Source organism: Barbus barbus, assembly GCF_936440315.1.
Source record: "Barbus barbus genome assembly, chromosome: 17".
In the NCBI taxonomy this organism is placed as follows: Eukaryota; Metazoa; Chordata; class Actinopteri; order Cypriniformes; family Cyprinidae; genus Barbus; species Barbus barbus.
In genome coordinates this window covers 10,934,136-10,949,833 of record NC_136745.1, presented here as the reverse complement: position 1 = coordinate 10,949,833, position 15,698 = coordinate 10,934,136, and the positions used below count along the sequence as shown (strand labels likewise).

At 37.3% G+C, this 15,698-nt stretch overlaps 1 protein-coding gene across 1 annotated transcript in view; it reads left to right on the top strand.

Annotated features, from left to right (window-relative positions):
* Nucleotides 1–15,010, top strand: part of LOC306883152 (gamma-aminobutyric acid receptor subunit alpha-4-like) — a gene marked incomplete at both ends in the record, with an annotated part of 37,431 nt that extends 22,421 nt beyond the window's left edge. The window contains 2 exons of the mRNA XM_079438267.1: nucleotides 8,892–9,163; nucleotides 14,480–15,010. Coding sequence (XP_079294393.1) covers nucleotides 8,892–9,163; nucleotides 14,480–15,010 — 803 coding nt within the window. The remainder of the gene's footprint in view (nucleotides 1–8,891; nucleotides 9,164–14,479) is intronic.
* Between the last annotated feature and the right edge of the window lie 688 nt (nucleotides 15,011–15,698).

Here is a 15,698-nt window from a genome sequence, read left to right as displayed (position 1 = left end):
ATGTGTGGTGCATGTTTGGAGTTTTACACTAATACTCTCTTTTTTGTGTGTGTGTCCTATTCATTTCCATAGTCAGACATTGTAGCACCATGTGCCTGATCAGTGTTGAAAGCCCTTATGTGCTGTGACCTTATCTGTCGGCTGCAAACACGACAAAACACTTCTACATCCACAGACACTCGTTCATGCTCGTGCACACTCGTGCACGCACCTCCTGTTTCCTTCCAAACTTCACCTGGGGCACTAGAGATGCTGAGAATAGCACGCTCTCATTCTCCACTGGAAAAGTGTAACAATGACCCACCTTCAGATGGCTACTAACAGAGCGGTGCGCTTGGACCCAGGCCAGAGGAGCGGATTTTCATGTCCTAGATGGAAGTGTGCTTAGTGAAGGGGTTTCTGGGTAATGACAGAGTGGGTTTTTGATGGCCGGTGCATGTTCAGAATGGACACAGCAGGAGACCACAATGATCTGTTGTTTATCTGTTCTGGGATGGCTTCCATATTTTGCTTTCTCTACACATGGCTCTAGTGTATTTTGGAAGGATGCTGGCTTCCAAATGGCTCCGTTACTGATTTTTTTTTTACTACTTTTGTCAGCACAATGTAGTTTGAAATTAGTTTGGGAGTGTTTAATAAAAGGATTTGCTTTGTTTGTTTTTTGGGGGTTTTTTTGTCTACCCAGACTAAGATATAAAAATGGGTCAGGATCAGAAATAGTCAAAGTTATTACATTAGCATATGAAGACCAACAATCCATACCATAAACTGCAAACCAAACAAACAAACAAAAAACTCTAACAGTATTTTGGTCTTGTTATTCAGTACAAATATATAAACATTCTTAAATCAAGATGTGTTTACTTGGAAATGTAAATTGCCTGAGACATTATGTTTTCTGAAAAAAAAAAAAAACAATTAAGTATTTATGCTTAAAACATCACCAAATATCAGCAAGTGGGGTACGAAAAGTATATCTTGTTTTCCCTTTGAATTAAGTTTTTATTTTTTCTTACCCCATTTTTCTTGTTTTAAGCTTAACAAAGAAAACAAGGTCTAAAGGGACAGTTCACCCAAAAAAATACCTCATGATTTACTCATCCTCAAGATATAGGTGTATATGACTTTCTTCTTTAAGACAAATACAATTGAAGTTATATTAAACAATGTCCTGGCTCTTCCAAGCTTTCTAATGGCAGTGATTTTGAAGCCCAAAAAAGTCCATCCAACCATCATAAAAAGTACTCCACGTGGCTCCAGGAGTTAAAAAGGCCTTCTGAAGTGAATCGATGCATTTGTGTGCAAAAAATATCCATATTTAAAACTTTATGAACCGTAATCTCTAGCTTCTGCAAACTGTTGTACGCAGATTTTAATATAAACCAGTCCCAGTTTTCCTTTGCTTGAAACAAAACTTGGTTCTTGTGAGACTAGCATATTCTCACCGGAGCTTATGCTACACCTACTTCATCCACTGGAACGGCACTCTCTCGTCAACGTGCGTATGGCAGTTAGCTGAAGTTAGAGATTATGGTTTATAAAGTTCTAAACATGGATATTTTTTGTACACAAATGCATCAGCTGGCTTCAGAAGGTCTTTATTAACCCCCATGAGCCATGTAGAGCACTTTTTATGATGGATGGATGCACTTGTTTGGACTTCACAATCTTAACACCCATTCACTGCCATTATAAAGCTTGGAAGAGCCGGGACATTTTTTAAATATTATTCTGATTGTATTCCTCTGAATGAAGAAAGTCATATACAACTAGGATGGCTTGAGGGTGAGTAAATATTGGGATAATTTTAATTTTTGGGTGAACTATTCCTTTAATATCTTAAGTCATTATGCACCTCAAGTAAATATTAGTGTTGTCAAACGATAAATCGCAAATAATTTCATCCAAAATAAAAGTTTTTGTTTGCATAATATATGTTTGTCTGCTGTGTATATTTATTATGTATATGTAAATACAAACACATGCATGTATATATTCAAGAAAAATAAGTAATGTTTATATATATAAAATATATGTATATATAATATAAAATATAAGAATATAAATATATAAATGTATATGCATGTAAATATTTCCAAAATATATGCAGTATGTGAGTGTATCTATATATACAAAATAAATATACACAATACACACACACATATTATATACACAAAAACTTTTATTTTGTATGCGATTAATTTTGTGACAGCACTAGTAAATATATCTTGCTTTAAGAATGTTTCGATATTTGTACAAGAAAAAAGAAGACAAAACTACTGAAGAATTTGTATACAGTACCTAATGTATATAATTGTCATAGAGGGCAAGTACATTTAGTCTTAAAGCTACAGTGGTACGTTTAATTTGAAGAAAAAAGGTCAATTTTTTCGAACAATGAAAAAACTTTTTTTCTTGCCAAAAAAATAATTTAATTTTTTTTATAATATGGCAGAGTTCACCTAGAAATGTAAATGCTGTCATTATTTACTCATAATTTACTACCTTCAAGTTGTTCCAAACTCATTTGACTTTCATTCTTCTGTGGAAAACATATTAAATTTAATAATATAATGAAAACATTTATTGTATGGTGAAAAGGTGCTGTCAGTCTCATAAAATGACAAAAACACTATAAAAGTAGTCATTAAGGGAGCTTTTTGTGTGGAACAGATCAAATTTAAATGATAATGGGCTGAAAATCTTGCCATCTGCAGTAGCTCTCAAATCTCATTCGTGCTTTTGTATATTTATACATGGCGATCACTTTCTAAACCCGAGAACCAATGTCGTTTGGTTTCATGAACATCAAACCTGTCATGGTGCATGCAAAGTTCACAGAATACCATAGAAAAAAAGAAAAAAACAAAAAGCAGGTTGACATAAGGGTTAGTAAATATTGGCAGAATTGTCTTTTAAGGTAAACTTTTACTTTAAATTTGTCTCTCTATTAATTAGCCGCTGATTGCAGGTCGTGTCCTGCTTTGTAACCCCTTCTGTTTGTTCCATTATCCATCTTTGCTCATTTTGGTGACAGACCTCTCTCATTCTTCTCCGCCAGTCACACAAGAGCACTAAAGCATAGCTCTCACAGTACTGTGGATTTGGCAGTGCAAAACACATCCAGCACCCCTGTCTAAATGTAGCCTGTGATGTACCTATTGATCGTTCCAGATTGGTCTGCACGTGGGTGTTTGTGAGTGTGCTGTGATCGTGTGAAGTTTTCCAGAGAGTGTGGATTATTCTCCAGAGCTGTGACCTCATCTTATAGGCAGTTTTACCATGGGTTTGATTTGGTTTGAACCCGAGTTGGATGCAAATCCCTCGGCCTGCCCCCGCAGGTCTGAGGGCCACCGTGAGCGCTATAGCTAGGTAACTCAGGTGGAGATGCTAACTTCACTGTTTTATTCATGGTTTTGTCCTTTTGCTGTTACTAACATAAATTAACATACATGGACCAACACTTGTGTTTGTCTACCACAGGTGTGAGGAAAGAGATGCGAACAATACTGCTTAGCAGAGGCATTTTCTGCAGAGACGAGCAGCTTTAAGACATCTATCTATCTATCTATCTATCTATCTATCTATCTATCTATCTATCTATCTATCTATCTATCTATCTATCTATCTATCTATCTATCTGTCTGTCTGTCTGTCTGTCTGTCTGTCTGTCTACATTTAATTTTTTTTGCTTTAATTTAACTAAACAAATAAATACTTAAAATAAATAAATAATTAAATAATTAAAAAATTAATGTAATAATAAATCAAATTAAATTTGATTAAATTATTATTTTTTTTATATAAAATTTGAAGAAAAAAAATCAAATCATTTAAAATATTAAATATTAGGAAAATTAAGCCTATTTAGGTTGTTATTATTTCACAATATTTATGAAAATTAAACATATTCCCCCCAAAATATATACTAATAATATAAACTAATTTTTATTTTTACTTTTTAATTTAAATATATATAGTTTATTTAAATACAATTTGAAAAAGTTTTTCAACATTTTTAAAAAGAAAATTAAACACTTTCCCACATATGTATACTAAATCTAATGTTTATTTATTTATTATAATGGATTTTATTTTACATATATTTAATTTAAATAATACATTAAATACTATATTAAATTATTTAATAGTTAAAGCCTGTTCCCGTCCAGGAACTTCGAGCTGCGTCCGGAGACGCTTTGGGAACGCCTTCAGCGTGACCATGCTCTGAATATCAGGTGTTATCAGTCCGAAAGAGGGCGAGGCGTCACGGACGGGGTGACGTCACGACCAGGAAGCATAAAAGCACGTGCGGCGGAACCAGTGTCAGCTTTTTGTCATTCAGCAAAGCGCTCTGTGTGTGTCAGTCTTATTTGGTGTTGTCTGTCTTTCAAAAAATAAAAAGATACCCAAATGCAAGGGCGATTCCAGATCGCGTTTCAGGTTGTGTGTTCGTCCCTGCCCTCGCTATATTACGAGTGGGGACACACACGATCTGTGCGTGATCTGCCTGGGTGCGGAGCATGCGGCATCGGCTCTCGAGGGAGCTGATTGCCCTCATTGCGAGCGGCTGTCGCTGCTTACACTCCGCACCCGGAGGGCTCTCTTCGAGGAGGGAGCCTTCACAAGCTCTCCACGCAGTGTCGGTCCCGCTTCTGCCGAGGCAGAGCGGCGGCTGCACTCGTGGGGCTCGCAGGCTGATCTGGCTGGTGAGAGTGAGACGGGTATGTCCTTATCTCCTCCCGTATCTGCCAGATCTGGCGCCCCGTCTCTCGTTTGGAAGCGGTCTCTTCCCCCCGAGACGAGGGCTTGGCGCTGCGTCTTTCTTCCCCTGAGGAGGTTGATGTGACGAGCGTTCACGGAACAAGGTTTCGCTGCCTCTTTCACCAATATGAGGAGCTTTTAAAGGTGGTTACTCGGGCAGTGGCCAAGCTTGACATCAGCTGGTCCCTCAAGAGAGCATCTGAGCTGCAGACTAGCTGTTTGGATAAGCGTTTTCGGCGCTCGCGGCCGCCACCTCTACACAGGAGCCTTCCGTTTTCCCCGATCTCCACACCGAGGTGTCGAGATCGTGGGTGAAACCTTTTTCGTTCCGACCATTCATTCCCTCCGCTGATTATTATGGCAGCGTTAGGGAATTGAATGAGCACGGGTACAGGGCGATGCCGCCGGTCGAGCAGACGCTTGCGAGCTATCTGTCTCCATCGACGGCATTGTCTTTGAAGGCTCCTGCGCTGCCCACTAAGCCTCTGCGTACAACAACTTTTTTAAGTGGGCAGAGGGTATGCGGCAGGGGGCTGCTGGGCGGGCGCAGCATCCTCCGCATACCAGCTCCTCTCGCAGGGAAGCGCAAAAGGTCCTGACAGGCGAGCCCCAGGACCGTGGAGGGCGACCCCTACTGGGGTGGAGCGGCTTACACCGCGGTACACGGTGACCATCTCCCCGGTCTTGTCTGCCAACCCTGCCGTTGTTCCAGGGCGCAGCTGGTCCCAGCGAGTGTTCATCTCAGGTCTTTCCGCATGTAAGCACAGCGGAGCCGAGAAACTCGCCTCAGCCGCTAGATCACGCGTCTCCTTCCGGTGCGCCGCATGGAGACAGCGGTCTGGCCGCTTCTCTTACACCAGAGGTCAGTCTCGAGAGACTGATTCCCTTAGTAGATCGTTTGACAGCCTGGCAGCGACTGCCAAATGTGTCTCTTTGGGTCCTGCAGACGGTAGAGAATGGCTATCGCATTCAATTCGGCGGGCCACCTTCGGACTGATCACACCTGATATTCAGAGCATGGTCACGCTGAAGGTATTCCCAAAGCGTCTCCGGACGCAGCGTCTCGTTCCCTTCAGGGAACCATGGTTACATACATAACCTGAGATGTTTTTGGACCATTAGGTTGTTTTTATATTTCAATATTTTTATGACAATTAAACACTCTCCCCACAAATTCTCATTATTGTAGGCTAATGACCACCCCCTCCCCCCATGTGATTTTCATTGCTACTGTTGTGTTGTATTTTTACTGTTTTATAATATAAAACGTACTGTAATGCAGTATTTTCATGAAAATCTGCATAAAAGCAGCAGAACAAATATTACCATCATGTATAATTTATTTACATATTACAGTAATGAGAATGAGATTTTGTTTGCATTACGATAATGAGAATTGCGGCCAAATGTGCTTAATTGTCATGAAAATAATGATAATGCAAACAATATAAATGGTCATGGTTTTATTTGTTTTGATTTTGAGTTGAAATCTGGCCCAGACACATTCTTGACAGGTTTCATTTCAAGTGGACACAAAACAGCTGTCATGCCAATCAACAACCAACAAATTAATAGTGTGAAAGCGCCTTTTTATGTCCATGTTTATTTCTAACATCTTGCAAACTCAAGAATACAGAGAGAATATGTAGGAGAGCGTGTTTGTCTTGTGTGCGGGGTTGGCTTGATGTACTATAGGTTTGTGTGTGTTTTCTTATGTTTTATTCGCGTGTGCGTGTGGGTGTATGTGAGTCGAGAGAGATTCTGTGTGTGTGTGTGTGTGTGGGAGGAGAAGGGATACTGGCTGCCTCCGTGATTGTGTGTATTTGTGTGTTGGTGTATATGTGTGACTCACGTCTGGCATATTCACTGCTCTGTGGCAGGGTTTAGTTTCACAGAGAGAGAAACGCTTCCAACTCAAGACATTGAGGTTAAGAATGAATTCCTGACTCCCCCTGGTGGTTCAAAGTGTTACTGCATGAGAAATCTACCTTGTTTTGCCTCTGACCTTTAACATTTATGTCAGGCCCACAGGATGACTAAATAAACCAAATAAACCTAGAAAATGAGCACTAGCACACAGAGCACTGTTTTTTCTGTTAAAATTGCAAATGTAAATAATAAAATTAAAATTACGAGGAAAATGCTTCCCTTGCATTTTGTTGTGAGCAACAGCGCACATTATTCCAAGCAAAATGCCAAAATAACTGCTGAAATAACTCTTATTTTGACAGACATCAAAAATTAATTCTTGCATGGATAAAATCAAGACATCCGTTCACTCTTTAACAAAGGTTTCAAAGGGGGATTTTCGCAGCAATGTCATAGAAGAAACTTTTTTTTCTTTATGTGAAGCAGGGGCATAGCGTTTGGGTATGCAGGTGCATATGGGCCCATGCAGATTGGGGGCTCGCAGAAGCAGAGCTTTCAATTAAAACAAGGGAACAAATTCTTAATTTGTGGCCAGGATAAATATCTGCATGTCATGTGCAGGGCTCCGTAAATCTTGTGTGCATTCATTATATTGCTGACGTAGAACTGCGTCTTTGTTTTTTTTTTGTTTTTTTGTTTTTTTAACTACGTGCAAGCTCTGCATTGTCGAATAAAACAATAAAATAATGATAATTAATAAAAAGGTTGGCAGCTAGCGGAAAAGACAGTATCACATCTAGCTTCAGCAACACCTGCACCATTTCAATTCTCTTTCTTTCATTTTGATTCTCTTTTGTTACTGTGGCTTCAGCGGAGCACTAATTTTCAAAACTTAAGCTAATAAAAAAGTATGTGCAGACCACCATTGCGCAGAACAGACTATCAAAACTATAGCCTTTTTTTTTTTCCATTGAGAAACGCAAAGCCTGCATTTAAACACCTAGGACATTGTGGATGAATTTACCAAAAGAAAGGCCCAGAGGATGCAAATAAAATGAGTGAGTAGTTTTGTTTGTTTGTTTGTTTGTTTTGGGGCCGCTGTGCCAAGATTGTGTTTGCATGCAGTAAAAACACTGCCATGTTTTAGTGCCACGTTTAAAAAATAAATACATTAATAAGATTAACGTCATGATATTTTTAGAATAAAGTCAAAATTACGATAATAAAATTCTGTTATATTATTGATTAATATTATTGATTCACATGCTGCTTGAACAGATGCGAATGCAGTTATCTCACAACAAATTAAAGAGTGTAAAAGCACATTTATTGTTTGTATTTTATCATAAAATTGTGTTATAATAAAAGTAGCAAAGAACAAAGCTTATTGCAGTTATTGGGTGGCTGGCCTGCTACAAATAATGAATGGACTTGAAAACGCTCAGTGTTATTTCCAAGCATTTATACCGTAAATAAAACAGCTTGAGAATAGTCATGTAACGTTATTTTCCTCAGAAAAATCAACAATTAGTTAAGTTAACCGAGTTGGAGCTCACTTTAACCATAATGTTTGTTAAGGCCAGTACAAGTTTTTTTGCACATGGGTTCGGGGCTGACTTGAAACGCCATTGATGTAAAGAACATTTTAACAAACTAAAGTACCTTGTTCTAATGTATTGTTTACCTTTAAGTGGAAGATCACTTCTATAGAGTGGCTTTCTTCAAATTATTGTTTCATTGTGCCTTATTGTGTCTTAGTAACCGTTTGCTTCTGTTAGCCTAATGTTATGGACTTTTGTGGTAAACTGATGGGGTGCTAATAGTTTTGCTTATAAAATTTCCTTGATATTAAACTCTCAGTAAATTACACTCTTGTTCGGTAGTCAGTTTAAAGCACTCCCGAGGGAATAAAGAGAATAAGAGCATAATCATTAATGAACAATTATGGACAATTGGAGTGATACTCAAAGAATTTGTTTACATTTATGATTTTCATTCAGAGGTGAAGCATTTTTACCTGATTATAAGCAATAAAGATTTTGAAACACACATTACGTACTATCATAAATTACTATTAAAAAGCAGTATGCTCATCACAGACCAACTTAATAATCAAAAGCACATCAAATAAAGTGGTTCACAGGTCATGTGAATACATACATTCATACACTTTTTTTATAATACACACCCGTAAACACCCACTAGTAACTTTGTTGTTACTTATCATTGTCCTTATTTTTAATGTGCGTTTCTCACAGGAATCACCACTGTTCTCACGATGACGACCCTCAGCATCAGCGCTCGTCACTCTCTGCCCAAGGTCTCGTACGCCACTGCCATGGATTGGTTTATCGCCGTGTGTTTCGCTTTTGTCTTCTCTGCTCTCATCGAGTTTGCAGCTGTGAACTACCTCACAAACGTTCAGGCAGAGAGAGCCAAGAGAAAACAGGACAAAGCCACTACCGCCGCAGCCACTGCCAAGAGCTCCACACCGTCAGGCAAAGCTAAAGACACAGAGGAGGTTCTACAGGTGAGATGATGTTACACACATTACAGAGACTACATATACATTATAAAACACATAGCTCTGGCTTTAAAATTTGATGCGATGAGCTGTTACGTTGTACAGCAATTCAATTATGAATGCACCACATTGCACAGTTTTCATGCTGCCTTCAAGTCCTCTTGAGAGGTTCCTACTTGCCTGTACTTCAGTAGAAAAAGTGGATGTTTCGGCAAATTTCTTTAAAAATAAATACATCTTTTCACTTACCAACAAAAGCAGGAAGGTTTTTCAGGGTTGGTTCAAGAAAATGTGTATTAGATTTGTAATTGATGCTTTATTATTCTGCCAAATAAGACTGATGGAAGTGTTGTTTGCTCACCCAAGTCTGTCAGTGTATTACGGCCGACATGTTTAGCATTTTATGGCACGCTAATCGCTATTTTTTTATCAGCAGCACACAAAATTAATTGTATTTGTTAAAATAAGTATAAATAAAATAAAATCAATATTTTTCATTTTGCATAAAGAAAATGAAATCTATTTCATAAGCCATTCATGTTTTTGTTTGCCTTACTGACATGACAATTAAGCACAATTTTCTATCCAAATTATCATTAACGTAATGCATAATGTAATGCAACTTTTTTTAGTAATATTATTTTCAGTGGTGATTTCAACTATATTTTTATTATTATTACTTTTTACAGTATTATTACTTATTTAACTTTTTACAGTAATTACAGTGATGCACAATAGTAATTTGTTATTTAAATCAAATATATTTTATTTAAATGTATTTTGTAAAAATCCCCATAAATCAAAGGCACTATATCAAATATAATATGATGTATAAATACTTCAAACTTTTTAAAAAAATGTATCATTATTATTTTTTTTTCCACATTACTTTAATGCTAATTTATGGAAAAATGTCATAAAAAATATTGTCTCAGCTCAAACAGTGTTAATAGTCTTTAAATAGGCTTGTTTTTCTTAATGCAAAATGTGATTACATATTTATGTTTTCTTCTGATTTGGGGATGAATTTTGAACTGGACCTGTTCATAAAAGGTTTTCATGAGATTCAGCCCAAAAAAGGCCTCTGGTTTTATCTTATAATTGCAATTAACTTTTATTCAGTTAGCTTTATTTGTATTGATTAAACAAAGTATGATGTGCAAAAGCAATATGCAAAAAAAAAAAAAAAAGAAGGAATAACACCAAGTTAAGTCATTTGTTTGGAGTTTTGCATCGGAAACTTCACAAATCGTTTGTTAGTTTACAGCTGATGGGACAGCACATTGAGAGTGTGCATGTGAGCTGTGGATTTGGTCTTTTGCTGGGACATCATGCGTAAACTGAGATGGCGGATTAGAAGTGGCACATGCTGACAGCTGTGAGACTTAGTGAGAGTGTGTCAGACTGTTGATGTGATGTATCGCGGGTCTGGTTTTTTTTTTATGCCGCTCATTTCTACAGGCTGTTAAAGATGTTAATGTTCCTTATCTAATGGTGGCTCTCTGTAAGTCTTTCAAATCACCACTATTTCTCTTCCCCCTTTTCTCCCTCTCTGTTTTCTGCTCATCATAACACACATTTCTATTTGCCGAGTTGAAGGATGGGGATCTTTACGGTGAAAGTCTCAGCAGATGCAGGTTAACGGAGCTCGTATGACTCAGTCAGTGAGCACAGCGCAGCAGGAACTACTGTACATTCGACTTCATACACATTACAAATAATCCAACCTGGGAATTCACAACATTTTTCAGTACTCACATCCCAAATGTTCAGTGCTGCTAGAGTTTCATTAACTACACTAACAGTTAAAAGTGTGAAATGTGTCTGATAATTTCTTATGCTCACCAAGCATTATTCTCCAATTTCTGGAAATTCATTCATGCTGATTTGCTGCTCATAAGACATTTTATTTTTATTATTATTATAATATTAAAAACAGTTGTGTCTGGGGTCAGTAAGATTAACAATTAATTAATTAATTAATTAACATTTTTATTCAGCAAGTATGCAGTAAATTGCTCAAATGTGACAGTAAAGACATTTTAAAATATGAAAAAAATAATATTTCAAATAAATTCTGTTCTTTTGAACTTGCTATTCATGAAAGGAATCCTGACAAGAAGGAATTAAAGTTTTCATAGAAAATATGGAGCAGAACTGTTCTGAACATTTTTATTGATAATAAGAGCGATTATTAGTAATTGAGCACCAATTTTCTGCTGAAAATTCGGCCTTGCCAACAGGGGAATATATTTGATTTTAAAATATATTCAAATAGAAAACTGCTATTTTAAATTATAATAATGTTTTACAATATTACTGTTTTCACTTTATTTTTGATCCAAGAAATACAGCCTTGGTGAGAATAAGAGCCTCCTTTAAAAAAAATATATAAATAATTAAAAAATATATATATTCCAAAATTTTAACTGTTGTGGAAGTTTTAATGGATGTTTTTTTCAATGTATGAAGTATTTATATGTGTTGCATCTTATTGGGGGATTGTGTTTTATTTTTTTTATGACGGTGCTTGCAAATAAACAGCACTATCAGCGAGCTCAATCCACTCTAATCAAATTCCCTCTTGGGTTTTTATATGCTTGATCTGAACCCATTAAGGAACATTAAGAGAAAATCCCAATATGGAGCAATTTCAGTCTGTGTACGTACACGCTGACCACAGCACGGCCACGGATTAATGAGCCGCCTTTAATAGGTTTTTCTGTTCCGGAATAAAGAACGGAAGAGAAAATGTTCTATATAGTATAGTATGCAAACTATCAGGGAAATGACTTGAACTCAGCATTATGGGTTTGATCCCAGCAATCCTTTTCAATCCCTGTGTCCGAGTACTACATCTGCTGAGATTTGAACTTTGTAACACTCTGTTATCCCATGAGGCCATCAGAGCAGAGGATCTAGTTGTAAAATATAGAGGATTGTGAATCAGGACGTTATTTTTAAGTGTAATGGCTGTAGATACCAGGGAAGTTGTTTAGTTAAAAAGGAAGTTCTTATTTAACAACACCACAGATTTTGCTCTGAGAAAAGTGTCATTGTTTCTTGTGGGTCTAAATTGTATTTATATTGCATTCATTCATACCTACAGAATGTATATCAACAAACAAGAAGGTCCTCATCAAATGTAATATATAGAATGTAGGTACAGGAATTCGGACACAGTTTACGTCTCTCGGAGCTGTGCATTAAGTCTCTCTCTGTCTCTCCTCACAGCTTGCGCTAACATATTTTCCACACACCACGAGACACCAATTACACTTTGCCAACTGTTCATTTCTCAGAGGAAATTGTGAAAAATATCAGGGTGAAACTGGGCTATCAGGTCCAGTGAGAAAAAGAAAGATCTCTCTTCACTATAATCCCAGTATACGTGTTTATCTCGTGTACAGAACAACACTCAGTGTAGAAAAACACACATTCACCTCTGCATTTTCTACTCACATTTTGTTTGCTGACTTAGGGTGAGAATCTGTAGAATTCTGTGGAATATACAGTATTTAATTTAGGACTGAATTAAATAAATTAAATGATTTATTTTTAAATAAAAATAAATAATTTGTATGTTATGTGATTTAGTTATGATTTTTGTGATACTTTTGAGTTTGTCTTTATTGTACAAAACTATATATATACTATATAAAGACAGACAGAAGGTTACTCACATGTTTGAACTGTCAATGCTGTTTTGAAAAACACAAAAAACTTTCAACCATGAATTCCCATCAGCCCCTGCTGTAAAATCTCCTCCCTTGATATCATTGGGATCTGTTACACTTGTGCGCACACTCACACACTCTCTCTCTCTCACACACACACACACACACACACTGAGTGGACTCATCTCTCTTGTCCTTGTTTATATGAAAAAAGCTGTTTATAGAATAGGTCCACCCTCCTCCTCCTCCACACACCCACAAACAGCAAACCATCTGATCATAAAAGCTCCTTACAGCCGTGAACGTTACTGCAAGCGTGATGTCTGTTCAGTTGCACATTACAGACATCGCTGCATGGTGCATTTCATTCGGTTCCTAATATCTTATTTAAAATGGTTTCAATCATGTATATTGTGTATAGAAATATTATTTATGTAAATAAAAAGTGTTGTTATTTTGGCTGCAATAAAATTGCTTCTTCAAATGGGTTATGGATTTGCTTTGACCGGTTTGATACAGAAGCTGTTGCGAGACACTTACGTGTCTTCTCATTAAAACGCAAGTTTGGCCGCTCAGATGTGGCAATGCAATAGTGTCATCAACACATTTAGAAAAGATTATTATACCAAAACTGGGTTTTCTATTGCTTCATATTACAGAAGACAAAGTTTTTTTGTAGCACTGCTTGCTTTAATGTTTTAAAACGCGCTAATTTTAAAGGAATAGTCCCCAACTAAATTAACTTTTTTCCTAAAAATGCACTCACCCTCAGGCCATCCAATATGTATATGAGTTTGTTTCTTCATCAGAACAGATTTGAAGAAATTTTGCATTACAGCAATTGTTCATCAATGGATCCTTTGCAATGAATGGGTGCCGTCAGAATGAGAGTCTAAACAGCTGATAAAAAGTAATCCACACGACTCCAGTCCCCACTAACATCTTGTGAAGTGAAAAGCTGCGTGTTTGTAAGAAACAAATCCATCATTAAGATGTTTTTAACTTCAAACTATCCATTATTTTGCTTTCTCCAGTGAAAAAGTCATTGCGTCTTAATCAGGAGAGAAATATGCATAGATCATGCACCATTTACAAGCAAAAACAGTTCTAAACACATAGCTGGATTTTAATGTGAGAGGACAACAGGGGATGGACTTAATTACTTGAGGAAGCATTATTATGGATTATGGAAAGAAGCGTCAATTTAAAGTTAAAACAATTTTAATGATTAATAATTGTTTATAACAAACATGCAGCTCTTCACGTCACAAGGCAATAATTGATGGACTGGAGTGGTGTGGATTATTGTGTTGTTTTTATCAACAGTTTTGACTCTCATTCTGACGGCACCCATTTACTGCAGAGGATCCATTGGTGAGCAAGTGATGTAATGCTACACTTCTCCAAATCTGTTCAATGAAGAAAAAAACTCATATGCAAATTGGATGGACTGAGATTATTGGACTGATATATTTTCAGCAAATTGAAATTTTTTGGGTGAACTATTCCTTTTGTATATACTGTAAACAATAAAAAAAAACATGCTTCTTCAATATTTTTTGTTTTTAATTTGCTACTTAAACAGCATTAGCTGAGAACATCTGTTGTGCATTATACTTATATGTGTCTCCCTTTTACCCAACAGCAAAACTCGGACACCAACGGAAACTTACGAAAACGCATGAACTCCAACATCCAGTCTCAACCAGACTCCAAGAAAACCCAAAGGACCGAAACATCTAGCAAAAGCGGGGCAGCTGTATCCAAACCGACTTTGACCAGCCAATCATCTTCCACCTCAGAAGGTACCAACAGTTTCTCCAGCCAATCACGTCTCAGCCCCAGTTCCGCCAGCCAATCAAATGCAGCCACTGCATCCTCTGCCTCAAAGACAACACCGCCGGCCCCGCCCTCTACACCAACAGTTCCCGAGAAACCGTCGCCCAGCGCGCCCACAGGCTCCGCCCCTCTTCACCATCTCCTCGGGCCTAAATTAGAGAACATTAAAAAGAAGGAAGTCAAGGCTGCACCTCAACCTGCCGCTCCTCCAACCGGAGGAGCCAGCAAGATCGACGAATATGCACGTATTTTATTCCCAGTGTCCTTTGGGGCGTTCAACATGGTGTACTGGGTGGTGTACTTATCCAAAGACACCATGGAGGCAAAGGGAGGCTAACAAGAACAGGATTGGTTGTTTGTACCCTTTTTTCTACAATTCAAATGAAATAAAGAGCCCTCTTAAGGATTACGTCAACAAGCAATTCCAAGAAACAAAATTATATTACAGCAGACAAAACTGCACAAGCGCACAGAAGAGATTATCTGGGTGAAATAATATTAAAACTTTTTTTGTTGGTAATCAAAAGGGCCGCACACAAGATTAAGCATGTGGATATATTATAATAAGTCACAATAATTCAATTAAAAAACAATCCAAGCAATCTCACAGGAATGATTCATAGATGTATCTGTTGTCTGTTTGAATAGCCATATTTCCAGTCTGTCCTATTTATCACCGGACACACTGAAGAAGGAACAATGCTACTGAATAGAAAAACCAATACCAGGGTCGTTTAGTCTATTTTTATATAGAGATACTTCAGGAAAACATCCTTCATTCAGAGAAAATTAATTTTCAGAAACCTGACAGATCTTAACTGACCTTGCGGATGTCTGCCAAGAAGACGTATTTCTGACATATTTCTTTCAGTTGTGATGAAATCTATTTTAAACCACATCATGGTGTATGTAAACTATCAGGCATGAATGGCATCTATCCTGTGTTCTCTCGCCGAGAGAAAATGTTGGAACGGAGCGCGTCCTGATCGGTGAAAAACACATATGCATGTCTTTTATTTTTTAAA